The sequence below is a fragment of the Polyodon spathula genome, chromosome 5, assembly GCF_017654505.1.
Source record: "Polyodon spathula isolate WHYD16114869_AA chromosome 5, ASM1765450v1, whole genome shotgun sequence".
NCBI classification, from domain to species: Eukaryota; Metazoa; Chordata; class Actinopteri; order Acipenseriformes; family Polyodontidae; genus Polyodon; species Polyodon spathula.
The window spans coordinates 50,682,328-50,702,340 of NC_054538.1; the positions used below are offsets into that span (position 1 = coordinate 50,682,328).

Below are 20,013 nucleotides of genomic sequence, written 5' to 3' on the forward strand. Positions count from 1 at the left end.
GGTCACATGACAGAGGCTCTAAGTTTCTCTATGTTAAACATGGGCTTCGTTTTAAAGCACATAATGTAAATCATTATTGCACCTTAAAACTAATTTGTCAATGTATGTCAAATTCCCCTTCCCTAAGAACAATAATTAAACTAGCACTTCATTGAAAGTGTAACTGGGTGAGATCTTGTCTTTACGAACTAGCCAGCAGAGACCACAACTGCATCAAGACCCTGCGGGTGCCGTTCAGATCTGGATCCAGTTCATGGATTTTCTTGTAGCTATTGCATCTTGTAAAGCGCTTTGTGATGGTGTTCCACTTAGCAGTGTGCTAAGCAAGTTAAAAGCAGAGTAATTTCTTAGGTTGTGTTAATGCCATTCAAAAATAAAATAACCTGATGAATTGCGTTTCATGATCAGTTTAATTTCATGGACCATGTTTATTTTATCTTCGTAATGTGGTGCCACTAGCAAAGTTAGTCTTTAAACTAAGTTTGTCTTGATTAATACAGCCATATTTAAATGGTAATAGCCAAGTTACTGTACACTTTTTGGTCAGATTACGATAGAAAAAACAACAATGAATTGTTATGATCTGCTAGAATTACACCCAATGTTTAACTTTTAAATTACGATTGAGTTATTATTATTAGAGTTATTTTAACTGCTTCAGACTTGTTATAGGAGTTAATGAATTGAAGAAAAAAAAAAAGTCCTGGTTTTTCACTCTGGAAATCTGGTAACCCTATGCCGACTTCTTGAGACAATGTTGACTGTGACACGATTCAGTTTGTATTAATAAGGTACCCATCTTTAAAAAAAATAAACAAAAATAACATATATTATCTATTTATTTATCTCTATATATATATATATATATATATATATATATATATATATATATATATATATATATATATATATATATATATATATATATATATATATATCTGGAAAAAATTAAGAGACCACTGCAAAATTATCAGTTTCTCTGGTTTTACTATTTATAGGTATGTGTTTGGGTAAAATGAACATTTTTGTTTTATTCTATAAACTACTGACAACATTTCTCCCAAATTCCAAATAAAAATATTGTCCTTTAGAGCATTTATTTGCAGAAAATGACAACTGGTCAAAATAACAAAAAAGATGCAGTGCTGTCAGACCTCGAATAATGCAAAGAAAATAAGTTCATATTCATTTTTAAACAACACAATACTAATGTTTTAACTTGGGAAGAGTTCAGAAATCAATATTTGGTGGAATAACCCTGATTTTCAAGCATAGCTTTCATGAGTCTTGGCATGCTCTCCACCAGTCTTTCACATTGATGTTGGGTGACTTTATGCCAATCCTGGTGCAAAAATTCAAGCAGCTCAGCTTTGTTTGATGGCTTGTGACCATCCATCTCTTGATCACATTCCAGAGGTTTTCAATGGGGTTCAGGTCTGGAGATTGGGCTGGCCATGACAGGGTCTTGATCTGGTGGTCCTCCATCCACACCTTGATTGATCTGGCTGTGTGGCATGGACCATTGTCCTGCTGGAAAAACCAATCCTCAGAGTTGGGGAACATTGTCAGAGCAGAAGGAAGCAAGTTTTCTTCCAGGACAACCTTGTACTTGGCTTGATTCATGCATCCTTCACAAAGACAAATCTGCCCGATTCCAGCCTTGCTGAAGCACCCCCAGATGAGTCCAATTTTTAGCTTTGCCCAACACCTGGTCGTCTAATGGTTAGACAGAGACCTGGAGAGGCCTACAAGCCACAGTGTCTCGCACCCACTGTGAAATGTGGTGGAGGATCGTGATGATCTGGGGGTGCTTCAGCAAGGCTGGAATCAGGCAGCTTTGGCATGAATCAAGCCAAGTACAAAGTTGTCCTGGAAGAAAACATACCTATAAATAGTAAAACCAGAGAAACTGATAATTTTGCAGTGGTCTCAATTTTTTCCAGAGCTGTGTGTGTGTGTGTATATATAATTACATTAATATACCACCACAAATTTGGTGGAAATGGATTTTTTAATTTGATAATTTTAATTTGATAATTTAAAAGATGTACTATTTACTTTAAATTTAATTGGTCCTTATTCATAAAAGATGGCAGTAATTTTCAGCCATTAAAAAAAAATTACCGGGCAGTATTTAACATGCAATTTATAAAACTACTGCCTGGTTATTTTAGCGGCCGGTAATGGGTTTAGATATGATTTACTGTCACAGACTGTTAGTGAAGATTTTATCTAAACAATTGTCAATGAGCCGTGTAAAACGTCAGTGGCATACACTGTCTATTTATATCATCACGTTATGGTTACAGAACATGTCTAGAGACAGGTGCCCGAAAGCGGTGTCAGTTTAAAATAATAATTACACATTCAGGTGCTGGACACGAGTGGGAGGTCATGGCAGGTGCAGTACATGCTTTTGATTAAAAACAATTTTTTTTTTTTTACAGCTTACATGCACATGCCTACCTGAAAAAAGAACTGTAACCACCAGAAAAATTGTCACAGTTCATGATATTTTACTTTTAGTTAAAAAGGAAAGCACGTTTCTCTTGCAACGCACAAGAAGGTACTAGAGCATGATCAAGCTCCGGTTACTTCTCTCATATTATGTTTAAATCTTTAAATGGCACAGAAAGACATCACCGCACAATTACATTAAAATACAAGGACTTGTTGAATTGTAGAAAAATCAGCTATGCTTTTACTTGTTACTGTATTCCTCCAGTTTGCAAATACCTGCACAATCCATTCATACACAATATCTCAACTCTTTCTCATACATAGATATGAGATGTTTATAAACCATACAAAAAGGTTTTTTTTTTTTTTTTTTTTTTTTTTTTTTTTACAGCTACTAAAAATCCTGCCTGTCACACAATACTAGTCAATTTGACATTGGATTTGAAAACACTATATATGTATTGCAATTTATTTGTAATGACTAAATACAACTTCTTGAAGTTCTGTAGTCAAGTTGAACTAACAATTCCGTTTGAATTTATGTACTTTTCAATATACAGCTATGACCAAACGTTTTGCATTACCTAGAGTTTTAGCACTGAGACAAAAAAAAAAAAAAAATCTAAACATAAAATTTACATACTTTAATAATAATTATAATGTTTATTTTTATATAGCACCTTTTCATAGTGGACCGCCTTCACAAAACGCTTTACAAGATACGACACTAGGGTGTGTGAACTATGCATCAGCTGCAGAGTCACTTACAAGAACATCTCACCCAAAAGACAGAGCACAAGGAGATTAAGTGACTTGCTCGGGGTCACACAGTGAGTCAGTGGCTGAGCTGGGATTTGAATCGCGGACCTCCTGGTTACAAGCCCATTTCTTTAACCACTGGACCACACCGTAATCAAAGAAACTGCACAATATTGCAAAAGTTTACCAGAAGCCACAACAGCAGTACAGTATTTCATGTTAGATTTCAGAATGTCATTTTTCAATGTGTCAGTTTTTCGTTAAGTAAAAACTACAAAGTGGTATGAAAATCAATATGTTAATGTAACATTATTCAGCAGGTTCCATTCGACTTTATGAAGCAAAATTACTTAGTTCATTCCATAGGGTGATGCAAAACTTTTGGCCAAAAGCTGCAAACAGTACACACATAGGTGTTGGGAGGCTTAATAAAATATAAAATTATATAATTTACTTTTAGAATCAGCTCAAGTCATTTCATCGGTACATGGAATGCTATGAAAAATATGTAAAGCTAAGTAGTCAAGCTTTCTGTGCATGGCAGTGATAAATATCTAGGAAAGAAATCAGAATCCTAACCATGCACTGAGTTAATATGCATTAATACAAAGACAGCCTTGTTTCTAGCAATTTGACTTTTCTGTACATGTTTGTTCTCCAAAAAGGTGAATAATTGTGCTCCTGTTAAATCGATACCTGCTACGAATCACATCAGAGTAATCCAGAGCAAGAAGCAGCTCAAATCTGCAGGGTCTTCTCACTCTTCACACAAGCACACCGAAGCCTGGCATTTTCTTAGGGCAACGAATACGCTACAAACATGATTTATGTTGTTCAACCAGTAAGTAACCTATCCTGTTCATGACTTAACTATGCAATTTCATGCATGTGTTACAAATGACAAAAAAACCTCACGTAATTAAGTAAGTAATTACTGGATAATTAAACAGACATTTTTATTAGTAATATTGGCTTAAATACTGTTAAGACACATCTCATTCTCTGTCTTGTCAGAGGCACCTGTTAATTAGGATGATGCCGGTAAAGGTCAATTAAAGGCACAATACAGATTTATGAAATCAGATGAATAATATGCTAAATCAGAAAATTAGTCTCCAAGGGCTGTTAAACACTATTACTAGCACGATAAAGGGGTAAGTTTTATGAATAAGGGTCTTATTTATAAAAAAAAAATAATAAAAAGAACTGAATATATCTATCCAGTTCGTTTTCATCATTGTTAAAAATATCGATATTATTTTGTGAACTGATTTATTACTGTTTTCTGTGAGAATTTAGCCTATTGTGTTTTTTCTGGCTTTTTTTTAAAAAAATTTTTTCCAAAAACACAAGCACAGCTGCTGGGCTCAGCAGCTGTACATTGACCGAGATATGCTCTTTGGCTTTCCCAGGCAGGAGTGTCTGATGGGGATAAAGCACCGCTGTTAGATGCCCCATTACACGTGGTATACCTCTGGTCTTGCGGTGGATGAGATTCTGCAGCATTCTCACGACACATGGGAGTCCACAAATGAGCTGGTCAATCTGCTTCCAAAGCATTCCACCCCGAGGGCGCAAACCAGTGGCAAACTGGAATCCAAGACCCCAGCAGCCTCATAGACCGGCACAGCTGGATGCAACTACAGCCTGAGGTGTTTTTCTTAACCGGCTTTACTAAGTTCTGTCACCAGGCGCAGAGACAAAAGCCTCAAGCTAAGCCACAAGCCCAGCAGCAGCCCTAGCAGTTTGGTGCCACAAGCTCAGAGCCCCTTTCAGGAAGCCACCTGGAGTATTGGTGTCATTGCACCACAGATATCTGGGTGGTTATTATGGTTCAGGCCAGCTATTCTTTGAAATTCAGACACAGTCCCCCTCCCTTTCGGGGCGTGACAACAACATTAGTCACGGACCCACGAGATACTGCAGTAATGTATCAATCAGGAAGTGGCAACTCTGCTGCAAAAGAGAACTATTTGCACAGCAGACCCTCTCCACTTGAAGAAGGGGTTCCACTCTAGGTAACCTCCTGTTGCCCAAGCGGTATGGCGACCTCAGACCAATCCTCGACCCGAGACAGATCAACCTGTATCCGAGTCAACGGAGGTTCAAAATGTTGACCATGCAACAGCTGTTGCAGTCAATCAGGCCAGACTACTGGTTCACCACGGTGGACCTCAAGGACAAATATTTCCACATCCCCATAGGGCACATAAGGTACCCGAGGTTTGCTTTTCAAGGAACAGCATATGATTTCTGTGTACTGCCATTTGACCTCTCTTTAGCTCCCTGTCTTTTTTCAAAGTGCATGGAAGCTATCTTGGCCCTGCTGAGACCCAGAGGCATCAGAGTGATCAATTACCTGGACGACTGGTTCATTTGTGCCCAGTCTCCAGCACAGGCAGGGGCCCACACAAAGCTCGTCACAGGCCTCCTTCAATGGTTGGGACTGTTGGTGAATCGTGCACAGAGCCAGCTCAAACACTCGCAGACAGTCTCCTATCTGCGAGTGCGCTTGGACTCCAGGTCCATGCTGTCCGCTCTGTCAGACAAGTATGGAGAATAGCTGCCTGTCTGAAGCTTTTTCAGCTAAACAGTGCGCTTACAGTAGTGACACATGCACTAGCGCACAGCTTTGGTCTATCTACTCAGGTTTCCGGGTCTTCAGGACGTAAACATCCTTAGGTAATGGTTACATTTCTATTTTAGGGAACCAGAGTTATGATAATAACCTAACATTAAAGACTTCTGGTATTGTAAGTGGACAAACAAAACATGCAGCAAACTATTTCTGATAGTATTTATTGCCGACCTTTAAAAATACTAATGTGACATCAGAATAAGACAAACAAGGTGTTTCACAGTCAAGGTCAGCTCGGGTATAAAAATAAAACCTGACCTGAACCCGACCACGGCCAATTCAAACCCGACCCAAGTCCAAGACCTTTTAATTTTTTTCATACCTGACCCGACCTCAACATCGCCATAAATATCAAATATGTCATTGAAATACCAAAAGCAATTAAAAAGAAAACAAATACTCTCAGCGAAGCATCCAGTTAGATTAACATTTTACTTGGTAGTCAGATACAGACATATAGACACGTTTGGATAAACCTAGCTAAAAACAGCAAAGTTAACGTTGAACATCAAATTGTGTCGATGACTTGTCATTACATCATACCAAACTTTAAACTCAATGCCAGAGTTTTAACAACAGTGTTTCCACTGGAGGACACCAAAACTGGTGAAAACAATGTCAATTAAGTTTCTCAAACCATGGAATTACTATGTACGACTGATTTGGACTTATGTACGCCTGCTGCAGGGCGAGTATGTCCGTTTTCAGTGTGCCGCTGCAAAGACGAATTTCCCGTCTTTTTGCTGTCATATTTAAGTAAAAGTTTACAAGATTTGCACTGTACAAATCCACTCTAACTTTTACTATCGCAGAAAACAACAACGTCGAAATGTTTCCATACAGAATATTTACCCTTTCCAGCGACAGAACTTTCCACTGCTAAACATTCTCCAGTAGACAGCTTTCTTTTTATATCAACAGCCTCCATACTTAATAATGTATTTTTTACAGCATAAACACGAGAAAGCTTTGCTCACGTGGTATCTATGGTAAGTTGTAAGTAATTTTAGGAGGCATTTGCAAGAGGAAAAAAGCACTTGCTAAAATGTAATCATGCATTTATTTATACAACACTGAGCTGGCCCGGCCCGAGCCAGCATGCTTGACACAGAACATACACCCTACCCGAACTGGACGGGAACAGACTATATGTTTCGGGTTCGGGTCGGTGTATATTCTGTGTCAAGCACTATGGCTCGGATTGGGCTTTATTTGACGGGATAGTAAGGAGGACCTACCCTACAGCAGTTTAGTTTTACCAAACATTTTCAGTTAAACCAATATACAAGTAATTCGACTAGTATATTTCCACATACAATCGAGGTACTTAACAATATGAAAAGTAGCACTCATCTGTGCTGCGCTACAGAGCTTTAGAAGCCAAGCAGATTAAAGCAAAAAAAAAAAAAAAAAAAAAAAAAACAGGGGTTAGCAACTGGAATTCATAAACTTGGCAGAGCGCAAGGTGCTTCACTGGATATCAAACATAAGAATTCACAAAATGTTACTGAGCACAGAAAGCTGAAAAAAAGTGAGAAAATCTGAAACAAAAACAAAAAAGCAGGAAGAACAAAAGCTCATGTTTGCTTTGAACTGAGTGATACTCGTATGCTACCAGAAACCTTTCCTTTAAAAGTTGTATCAGTAGTGATAATGGCCTTACTGTGGTGTGTTCATCTATAATAATGGAATTCCCTATTTCAAATACATCTATTGACTCAATAGTTCTATTATTACAGAGGAATATACCACAGAAAGGCCATTCTCCCTTATTCTTAAACATTGTTTTAATATTTATCCTACCTTACGCTATTAGACAAATAAATTATTGCATAGCTATACTTAAATTGCACTGGATTGCAAAATGAACTTGTTTTACCCAATGTACACTGTGTTTCTGTAATGACATTCAGTTCTCGAAGGTATAGTTTCTCTTTATGGGACAGATCTCTTCTTTCCAAATCTGAAAGAAAAGAGTTTATGGTTAGTACAAAAGTTACAGGATATAAAAAAGTCATCAGGCACACATGTCTCTTTTCCCATCATCTTTGTGTGGAATAAAGCCTTGTTTCCACTGCATAAAACAACCGGGCCAATGGCAAAAATGATGATGTGACTGTACCCCAGGTTTAGGTGAAATGTTTCAAATACTTCTGAACCCAAGTGGTAATGTGTTCAACACAAGTACACAACAAAATGTTACTAGTCAAGTTACCTTTAAAAGTATTTGAGCTTACCTGGATATTTGCGTTTAAATGATGTCACTCCCAGATATTCACTGACTTGTTCCTGTAGCATGTAATACTCTCCAGTGTCATCAGCTGGCCATTTGTATTCTATTAGATTTTCTGCTGGGAAGTATGTAGAGCTGGGAATAAATAAAAAAAAAGGATTGCCTCAAAAAAAGACAGAAACAGAAACTGTTCCTGCATTTAAATACATTGTTGTTTTACTAATATGTAATGTGTTACCTGCTTAATCTGCTTAGGTCATTAAGATTGGGTTTGATCAGAATTGGATTCGACTTTGTAATAGAAATGACATTTTGTAGAGATCACATTGTTATATAGCCCACTCCCTTTATTCTAACTTGGCTGTTCTTGTGAAATGTTTTGGACAGAAATTGCAATTTTTTAAATCTTAACCTTGAAGCATGGATTCCTGTTCCAGATTTGCTTTCCTCCTCCCTTCCACAATAATTAAATAAACTATGTTCTGTGTACCTTTGGTCTTGGCTGGAAGTGTCACAGCTTCTAGAGCTATCCCCTGACCCCATCCGTCGACGCTTGGGTGCCTGGCTTCCATCATTGGAGTTTTCTTCATTTTCAACCTAATAGAATAATAATGAACAAAATACTATCAAACTAAATTTTTGATGTACAAAAATAGCAAAGATGGAAAAAAAGGCATCAGCCATTATATATCAACATTGGGGCAGATGATTCAATCCAGAGAACCTTGGACGGAAGTGTCCATAACAAGCAAGCCATCTTGAAAACCTGAATAGATGAAAGCATGGTCATGTGGGCGTTGCTGCTTCCAGGGCACTGAGCACAAGCATTGTGTGCTTGCTTCCGTCACCCAGGCTGACCCTGCTTAAAGCAGTGTGAAATCGCGTAGCCGACCCACATGACACTAGGTCGCAATTTGGGCAGAGCATGGGGCTTACTTTTAAAATATGTTTAACTTATAAACAACAAGCAGGAGTGTGGAACTTTTGGAAAAAGCTTACTGTCTAGAGACAAAATGCTAAAAAAATCTACTTGTCCTTCTTAAAAATACACACAAAGAAAGTAGAATAACTTGCAGGACTTTGCTTTTATTTAACAGTGAACACAATTAATGTTTAACAACCATTTTGCTTCATGAAATTTAAGAAAAAATGGCAGACATCACTGGAACTAGACTAAAACAGTTTTTTCATTTTTTTTTTTTTTTTTATTTTATCCTGGCTTTTTTCTCCCCTGAGGCATAGTTAAAACTAGTTATTTCCTAATGATTTATTTAAACTTGATAAGTTATTATACAGCACACTTACCTTGCGCAGAAAACAACAAAAATCACACAGCTGCCGTAGTTCAGGAATAACAGCAGGTCACGATGATGTAGTACTTTAAATAATAAACCACGCAACCTTATAAAGACACGTGGGAATGAATACGAACCACTCTCATCACCGGCAGTCTGTAGTTTTTATAGGGCACGGTATAAAATGCTTTGCTGGAGAGGGCACATCTTGTGTCGCTTGGATCCACCTTAAGTTATATTTGTATATCTATGGAAGCACCAGTTTGACATAGAAATATATTGTCATATAGGAATACCAGAATACTATTCCCTATCAAACGGAATGCAAAATATTTGTCTTCACTATGCTTCTGAATGATAGACAGGCCACCAATTTAATCAAAATTACACACTGTTTTCTGTATATTGATGTCAGTAAATGGGACAGGTCTTCCCATAACAGGTTAAACCCTAGGCTAGCTTTTTCAACAACTCTGCAGACACGACACAAAGGTACTCTAATTGCTTAGACACGTTTTTAGTTAGTAAAATTGTACAAAATTAATTAAAAATAAAAACTGAAATAGCTTGGTTGGATAAGTGTCCACGCCACTTGTAATAGCAATCCTAAATTAACCCAGGTGTAACCAATCGCCTTCAAAATCACACACCAAGTTAAGCGGCCTCCACCTGTGTTAAAGTGTAATGATTCACATGATTTCAGGATAAATTCAGCAGTTCCTGTAAGTTCCCTCTGCTGGGTAATGCATTTCAAAGCAAAGACTCAACCATGAGCACCAAGGTGCTTTCAAAAGAACTTCGGGACAAAGTTGTTGAAAGGCACAGATCAGAGGATGGTATAAAAAAATATCAAAAGGCTTTGAATATCCCTTGAAGCACGGTCAAGACGATTAAGAAGTGGAAGATGTATGGCACCACCAAGTCCCTGCATAGATCAGGCAGTCCCTCCAAACTGGATGAAGGAGCAAGAAGGAGACTGATCAGAGGCACTACCAAAGAGGCCAATGGCAACTTTACAAGAGCTACAGGCTTTTATGGCCAAGACTGGTCAAAGTGTGCATGTGACAACAATATCCCGAACACTCCACAAATCTGGCCTGTATGGTAGGATGGCGAGAAGGAAGCCATTACTCAAGAAAGCCCACCTTGAATCATGTTTGAAGTATGCAAAAAAAAAAACCTCAGGGGATTCTGTAGCCATGTGGCAAAAAGTTTTGTGGTCTGACGAAACTAAAATGGAACTTTTTGGCCTAAATGCAAAGCGTTAAGTTTGGTGCAAACCCAACACAGCGCATCACCCAAAGAACAACATCCCTACTGTGAAGCATGGTGGTGGCAGGATCATGTTATGGAGATGTTTCTCATCAGCAGGGACTGGGGCACTTGGCAGGATAGAAGGGAAAATGAATAGAGCAAAGTACAGAGAGGTCCTTGAAGACAACCTGCTGCCCTCTGCAAAAAAGCTGAAACTGGGACGGAAGTTCACCTTTCAGCATGACAACGACCCAAAGCACACAACCAAAGCTACACTGGAGTGGCTAAAGAATAAAAAGGTAAATGTCCTTGAGTGGCCCAGTCAGAGCCTCGACCTAAATCCAATCAAAAATGTGTGGCACGACTTGAAGATTGCGCTATATCAACGCTCCCCAAGGAACTTGACAGAGCTTGAACAGTTTTATAAAGAAGAATGGTCAAATATTGCCAAATCTAGGTGTGCAAAGTTGGTTGAGACCTATCCCAAAGGACTCACAGCTGTAATTGCTGCCAAAGGTGCTTCCACCAAGTATTAAATCAGGGGGGTGGAGACTTATCCAATTATGATCTTTCAGTTTTGTATTTTTAATATATAGTCTTTCTCAATACATTTTTTTTCCTCCTTAACAGTGTGGAGTATGGTGTGTAGAGAAGTGGAAAAAATTTAAATACATAAAACTGTAAAAAAAAGTTTGAGGATGTAGACTTTCTATTGGCACTGTAATTATATAATATATATGTGCTGCTCCATATCAAGCAGCAGTGTTACAAGCGCACACTTAAGTCATCGGTGTCGCTTTCAGGCAGAGCATTCTGGTCGCCAAGGTGACACAGCTGAGAATTCTTTCTCTGACACCCCCTCTGGTGTAGTTAAGAGTTTCAGTTGCATTTTCATCAGCAAAGTCCTCTTCAACTACAGAAACCCCAGATGACTGACAGAGTTCCAAGCATGTTTAGCAAGCACACAATATCTAACAGACATTTTATTCACACGCTGAATTCTCGTGCTGATGTTTGCTGTTGCAACCAGTGCTGTTTTTTTTTTTTTTTTCTAACTCTAAACTGCATACACGGATTAAATAGCCAAGGTACAGTACAGGGGTGATCGCTCAGTAACAGGGTGCAAACAGACGATTGATCTTTTACTGCAGTAAAGTGTTGCCTTTTGTACAGAGATCCAAAACAGCCGAGTTTGTCCGAAATATACGGTACGCTTAACACAGTATAAACGATGCCTTGGTTATTGAAATCAGTGGGAATGGCAAACACTGTAATTTATATTTACACACACACATTATATATATAAGAGCTGGTCCGTTAACAGATTAATTGGACCGAATAATAAACTAAAGAATTGATCCTAATTTTTTTTTATTTTATGTAAAATAAAATCATCCAATAGAAGATATGCATTTTAAGCATGTGAAGCACTCACATGTCAATAGCCACAGCATTCTCAGGTATCTCCAACAAGATTCAGAATGAATAAAAGCAGAAGTACAGGAACCCAAGTATGAAGCTGTAATTGTAGCTTAAACAACAGACAATGGAAACGCAGCTCAGCTGTCTTGTGTTTTCAGGTATGCAATTGACAGCGGCCCGAAACAACGGTTGTTCTGTGAAAATGTGTTACATTCACTAAAATAAAAATCCGTTCAAAATAAACAATAGCTTGCACTTGTTTACTGCCTCACTAGAAATTGTTTAAAATGGCAATTGAAAAAAGCGCTCCCTGTGATATGTGAGATTAATATATTAGAAAAACAGATGAAGTGTACACATGCATAATGATCTTTAAGGAAGCCCATCCGAGTAAAACAACATGTCAGAATCTCACGGGACAGAAAAAAGGCAAGCACGTCCTTCTGAAATGCCTTGCTTAAACAGTGCCTAACAATGTTGTACAATGTTGTGTAGTGATTTTTATATAAACTGTACATATTATATAGTTTTCGTTGTGACTTATGTGGAATGTAACAAACGAGAATCAAAACAGTAAGATTTTTTTCCCCCCTTCACTTTACAACTCCATTTCCACATTTGTTTTAAGTGTTTAAAGTTAATCTTCAGTTTTCATTTCCTTGTTCAGCTACAAAAAAAAGGCACAAGTAAACTTCAAGTTATTACTTTATGAAAACATGTCTATGGCCAAGGAATGAATAAAAAAAAAAGAATAAAATGTTATATTTTAGGAATAAACAAAAGAATGTTTAGCTTGAACTGTTATTTGGTATCCTCTTTTGTAGTTAATTCACTGGGGTAAAGTACGGCCTACATAATGTCTTCTTTACTCCTGGGATATTTTTCTACTTTAAAACATGCTAAATATGTAAAATAAAGACATATGCATAGGGACCACGCCCCCTGCCCATGCTGCTATGTTGTCTCTGCCTGAGTTCTGAGTAATATAATGGCTTTTATTACTTTTTGAAAACAAACTAATATCCAAACAAATATTTAAAATTATGAGTGAATATCTGAACATGAAAATCCTGTGTTGATTTCAGCACCAATGTATTGTATTATAGATATATATCAGGCTTGCAGTCGAGTCCGAGTCACTATATTCTACTTTTGTAGAATTCTCCGATACAGAGCAGAATTCATGGTTCCTTCAATGATGGCAAGTCGTCCAGGTCCTGATGCAGCAAAGCATCCCCAAATCATGCCACTACCACCACCATGCTTGACTGTTGGTATGAGGTTCTTGTTGTGGAAAGTAGCGTTTGGTTTTTGCCAGACATAACAGGGCCCATGTTGGCCAGAAAGTTCCACTTTTGACTCATCTGTCCATAGAACATTGTTCCAGAACTCTTCAGGATCATCCAGGTGCTTTTTGGCCAAACTGAGACGAGCAGTCACGTTCTTCTTAGTGGGCAGTGGTTTCCGCCTTGCTACTCTGCCATGAATCCCATTTTTGTCCAGTGTCTTTCTGGTCAATGGTGGAGTCATTTGTTCATAGACTGAACAGATTCAAACATATAGCTGACCTTAACTAGGGGGGGCAATAACTTTTTCACACCTGAAGATTGCATGTTTGATTACCTTGGACACCAAACAAATGAAAGAAGCACCAAACTTTGGTGTCATTTTTTCTCTGAGATGCCCTCTATATCCTACTACAACCCACAAAAAAATCTGATCAAATTCAATGTGAAAAATGTGCAAAAATGCAGAAAATCAGACAGGGGAAAAACTTTCACGGCACTGTAAATGGTTATTCTTTTTTCATTCATTTTTTATTTCACAAATAAACTACATTCCAGAGATTCAAGGTGCTCAGCAAAATGAAATTACGTATTTTTCAAGAATGCAGTTTTAGAAATGTATTTCAATTAGTTTTAAAGTACGTGGCACTTCTAAGGAAGTAGGGGGAACCCATCTCATTGGGACGCATAGAGCTGAGGGGCGAGTGTGCGGGAGGGGGGTTTCCCAGTGGAAGTTTTTGGAAAAAAGGATTGAAATGGTGCATTCTGACACATTTTTCCATGGTTTAAGCTTGTGCTACACTAGTAGTGGTCTGCTTGTAGTGTCTGACAAAGTACTCCTTTAGTGCAATGAAAGAGCCTTATTTCAGTACTGCTCACAGCAAGGCAAGATCAACAAGAAAAACTGACTTTGAGCATCAAGCCCCAGTAATACAAGACTGGCTGAAAATGGGTGTGGAATTGGTGACCGCACCTTTAAATTTTGTCCACTTGCAATATGGGAAACAGCATGTTGCATCTCCCATGCTCATTGTTATAAAGTCCTGACCTGAAAGCATGTAATACTAGACAGCTCTTATGATTACATGTTAGTTTATTTTTCAACAAAAAAAGTTTCAATTTCATCGAGTTCGTTCTACTATTTACTATATTAAATACACCACAGCAATTTCAATAGATTTGAGATATTTCCATTAACACAATCATATCTAAATTTAGTGAATGTTTTTTTTTTGTCTGTTTTTTTAACTGCAGTCAAGCAAGCTGCAGTGCATTTCATTTTTAATTCCCTAAATGTTTTCTCAGCAGTACACTTCCAGAATAATGCGTTCTATGCGTTCTGCTTTCACCTTAAAATGGTCACTTTCAGAAATAAACTGTTTTCCCTGCAACAGTTGACCCTGCTTTAGTCCAAAATGCAGCTACATACTGTTTTTCATTATGGTAATGTCTTAAATTATCATGCACGCTTCTTTGGCTGAGATATTATCAGCTCATTATTTAACTAGGGAACCTGCTGTGCAATTAAATCATCCTTAAACTCCTGACAGTAAACAATGTAACCGAATCTATTTCACATGGAATAACTGTGGATGCTAAGAACATGCAAAACGTTATTTAGGCACTCTACAACATGACTGGAGTTCACAAAGAAAACTTTTTTAGCTTGATACAGTAACCTTTTCATTTCCCTTTTTGTTTAAATATGGAGCTTTTTGCTGCATTTACAGCACTTCATTAAAGTTACTCAACAACACACAGTACCTGTGAGAATTCCACTGCCTTGGTCAGTGCCTTGGTTTTCCAGCACATATTTGGTGTGCTGTCAGTTTGCTGGGTGGGAGTGGGGAGCTGCATACAGGGCAGCATGAGGGAAAGTGGACACAGGTGCATGACAGAAGGACTACCAACAGTGCTGTAATACCGATTTATTTACCGATTAAGGGTGGGGTGTTGGACCACTTGCACTCACAGTAAAATGAGAGGGGGAGGGGAGCACTTAAACAGGACACCCAACAACAGCTGCATGACACAGTGATATTGCCAGAGCTGTAACTAGGCAATTTAGCACCCGGGGCAGGCAATCATATCAAATTAAAACTTGATCAGTAACGCATTTGTGGAATTTTAGCAGTGCTGCTGTAAACAATACAAAAACTACTGTATGATTATTTTAGCAGCCATATTAACCCTTACAAAATCTTTTAACACCTCTATTAGTATTCTCGCATACATAACTTAAGTAAGTTCCTGTGTGGCATTTTCTCGATCATTGATTGGTATTGTAAAAAAGTGATTGAAAATTATAGTAACACAAACATGGATACTGCAGTGACTTAATGGCATAAAGCATACTATAAAGCCATAAATATTTGCGACCAAAATATTTGGCGAATCACACCTGTTGCAATATATGAAGTACGTATTGTTAGTGGAACTGGATATTTGTGCCAAACATGTTTGCGTTTTTTTCATACGCAAAAAAACACAATAAAAAGGCAAATATTTATGGCTTTACGGTATTCAGAAAGACAAAATCACATTTCCATCTATAGAGTTAGTAAAAAGAAAATTCTTAAGGTTTTCTTAAGATCCAAAACCATACATAATTTGGCAAGAGCCATGCAGGTTTAGTTGATATTTTTAAACAAATTAAGAAGGGAATTAATTACTAACAGATTAGATATTTCTGCCTAGTTACAGCTCTGGATATCGCCACCAGCAAAATGGAGGTGTATGAAATCCAATGTTATGAAACCGCGTTTACATGGGTGAGTGGAACGTGCTGTGTCATGTCAGTTTGAGAGGGCAGCACCAATAACATGGATCAACCTAGAGTTTTCCATTGTCTTACTAGATGAGCAACAGAATACTGGTAGATGTTTAATGGGAGGGATGGCCTCACCATCACAGTTGTGCTGTCATACTAGTATGTTCTGTGTTCACCATTTCTCCGGTGTTTTAGGACTGTTAGATATCAGAAGAATCAGGCAAGGTATCTTGAAAGATTGCAGCTATTGAAGTATTGCTTCAGTTTTTAATAGCATGTTTTAGATTCTTACATATTCCTGTGGAAGAAAGAAGGGGAAGGAGGAACCACTTCTAGAATTTAATTCATGCATTTATTTAATGACATATAGTAGGAGAATAGTGCAGTATATAGTTAGGTAACAATGCATCACTTTCTTACTGTATGCATTAATTTGAGAAAAGACTGAATATATACTGAGCATCAAAAGGCGCGTATCACTTATATATGAGCTGCAAAAGAAACATATCACTTATATTTGGATAAAATTCACTAGATGTGATCAAAAAATAAACTCTGTTTTAGTGCAGATTAAGAATTGACATCACAACGATGTTGCAAAATGATCTGTCTATCTTGGGCAGGTGTTGTGACTCTTGGTCTCCCAGTTCATGGTCTGTCATTGACAGTATGTCTGGTTATACCGTCTCGCCAGGTTTGAAATTGCTGGCATGAGCACCCAAGACGGCGAGCCACAGTACGCTGTCCTAGTCCAGACTCCAACATGCCAACTGCACGAAGCTCTCGACAGACGGGGCATGTTTCTTTTCTGTGATTTTCTTAATTGCTTTTATTCAAGCTTGCAATTAAAACAGCTGAAATCACTCCATATCCAGTGTCCAATCAACTATCCCACTAATTAGGCAATTAAGTGCATATGCTTCAGTCATAGTCACTCAATCGTGTCATGGTCAAGGATGAATAATCGAGTGATTAAAAAGAAACCAAAAACATTTAGTCAATGTCCATCATTTATATACCTTAGTTTTTTTTGTTTTGGGTTTTTTTTGTTTTTAAATAAATGTGTTACAATAGTGATAAGTTTCTTTTGATGCCCAGTATATTTTATTATTTGTGAGTTTTGGCCGGTTTTAGTCTTGGTTTTTGGTGTCTGACCAAATTTATATCAGAGCTTTAGTTTCTCGCACTGTCCATGTGATTAGAGTTAACAGATCTACAGAGTGAAAAACGGGAATGATTTATTTTCTTCAATTCACTAAAGCTGTTAAAATACAATATATAACAGCACAGTCCTAGTTTAAAGATTAAAACATCTGGGATCAACTGCAACAAACTAAAAGCAGGGGTCAAACAATTTTAGATTTTATCAAAAAAAAAATCAAATCAATTTTTGTTATCAGTTTTCATAACATATCTGAAATTAAAACATACAAAAACACTTTTTAATCATGTACAAAACATCTTTTAAGGCAAATGTAGCTTCTTTACTTATCCGGTGGCCATCTTGGATTTGTTTTATGCCTCTGCTGACTTTGAGCTTTTGTAATTTAATTGGCAATATATTTGAACAAAATAAATAACACATTAAGAAAGAATGTTGCTCTAAGCTATACAACCACTTTAAAATTGGCGGATCGATGTTTTAAGTGTACATGCCAGTCTCTTGCAAAAAGGTTGTATTAAATAAATTTATTTTGCTATTGATGATTACTGTGATTATCTTATATCAATTTAGAAATGTTGCAATCACGATTCGCACACACTGTGCTTCTCACTGGGGATAACGTGATCACGCCCTGTTCATCACACTCTACCATAAAAGGAGCACACTATCGGTTAAAAATGTTCTCAATTGCAATTAACAGTGTTGCCCAGAGGATACTAAAACACATTACTCAGGCTACATCCACAAACACTGCAGTTGGTTCGACAACCGTATTTCTAAACAGCAGTCGCTGCGGTTTGTTGTACACACACACCTTTCATTACTGAAGTGCACGCCTTGTTTAAACAAACCACTGAACTAGGGTCACCACTACACGTCGATCGTGAGGTTTTGTGTGACAGCATGGAGGCTGTGTTTTTGTTTATGCTTTTGGAAGAAAGTACTGTACTTAACTGATCGACAGCTTGTCAAGCACAGCTATGCTCTTTTCTGCAAAACCAGCGGAGATGCCGTTTTGTTTTTTCTGCACTGCTAAACAGAGTCGACGATCTGCTGTACCATGACGGTAGGTCGAAACATTTAGGCGATCTTCCGACCAGAAGGTTGGTGAGAACGACTTGTGTGGTTTCCAAATGACTGGATTAAATGTACGCATGTCTAAAGAGTTGTATATGCGTCTGTCATTTACTGAGACATTTCCTGGAGTGCCAAAACACACAGATGATACGTTCGGTATCGGTGGTGAAACGAGTTGCAGTCGCACTGCAGCTCTTAGGGATACGACTGTCCCATTTTTTTTTTTATTAAGTTGCAAAACCAAAATAATTTTTTTCTCATAACAGAATATTATACAACTACCAGCCACGAGTGCCTTCTTATGGATGCAGAGAAATTAAGATGTTAGGCTATACCTGAAATATGGAATAAGTAATTAGCATTTCCGATAACATTTACACCTTTGGTCCTATAAACAAATGTATGTGTTTTGTGTGTGAATTAAATAAAGGAGGACTAATACAAGTTATGTTTGTCCACTAACGCAGCTTCATTAATTTCGGTGGTGTTTTAGGAAAATTTGATTATGCATGTGAATTTGGTTTAAGAAAACGGGAAAACATTATTATGTAATTAACGCTTAGTTAGTATTTACTTTCGTGCGTAAATACATTTACTTACATAATTTTCTTAAGTTAAAAAAAAATAATAATATAAAAATAAAACTCTTACAAATACAATTAGCTGGAACCAATCACTAATGAGTTTTCGCTCTACTCGTTTCCTCAGAATATGAACTAAACTACGCGCGAAATGTTTACTTCCGAGTGGTGTTACCTTGTATTAGTTCGTTTCCTATGTACAAAAGGACCGAGTCCAACAGTTGTTCGCATTAATGTTTAGCAAGCGAACCAAACCCTCTAAACTGACCCAGTGTGAACACAGCCCAAGTCAAATCAGTGTGCCACCGGCCCCTTGATGTGTTGATCACTGAAATCGTACAGAACTTTCTGGGCGTTAATGAAGGAACGGTGTATATTTCACATGCGTACATAACCCTATCGCACCGCTCTTGTTTCTTCTGTTACGTCAGTTCCATCATATCAGGCGGCTGCACTATATTATTTATAAATTCAACGACAACTTAAATTCAGTCAACTCTGCTTTACGATACTTAAAGATACATTGATAATACAAACATCTGAGTATTTAATTTTACTAAACAAATAACATTAAAAACCAACTGCAACGTTAATTTCCCCGCCCTAGTAACCTATCTGCACGCCACTGTATTGTGTAGTAGAGTAGTACTGAATATCTGACATAACAGAAGACAAAAGGAAAATACATAAAAGAAGCCGTTCTTTATATTTTATAAATCCCACGAATTACCTGCCCAAAATATGCCAAACTGACTCTGAAACTCAAATTAGCTGGATAATTAAAAAAAAAAAGAACTCGGAACAGCTCGCTCATTCTGTCAACATTTGCACACGTGTTTCACTTCCCATCTAATATGCATTGTTTTAAACAAACTAAAGGCATCAATATAATTACGTTTATGGTAACTTTACCTGTATAGGCTGGGTTCCTGGAGTGGCGGGATTGCTATCACAAGCTTTAGTAAGAACAACTGCAGCCATATTTAATTGTCCACTGCGTTCGTCTAACACACAAATATCTCCCACAGAAACAAACATAGACACAAGAGGTTCCATGTTGTTCGTTCATTACC

General features: G+C 37.6%; 1 protein-coding gene across 1 annotated transcript in view; it reads right to left on the reverse strand.

The window, feature by feature from the left end:
- phf10 (PHD finger protein 10) overlaps positions 1–20,013 on the reverse strand; it is a 107,183-nt gene extending 87,170 nt beyond the window's left edge. Inside the window, exons 1-4 of the mRNA XM_041250722.1 lie at positions 19,853–20,013; positions 8,581–8,687; positions 8,095–8,225; positions 7,737–7,820 (exon numbers count right to left, since the gene is read on the reverse strand). Coding sequence (XP_041106656.1) covers positions 7,737–7,820; positions 8,095–8,225; positions 8,581–8,687; positions 19,853–19,996 — 466 coding nt within the window. The 5' untranslated portion in view covers positions 19,997–20,013. The remainder of the gene's footprint in view (positions 1–7,736; positions 7,821–8,094; positions 8,226–8,580; positions 8,688–19,852) is intronic.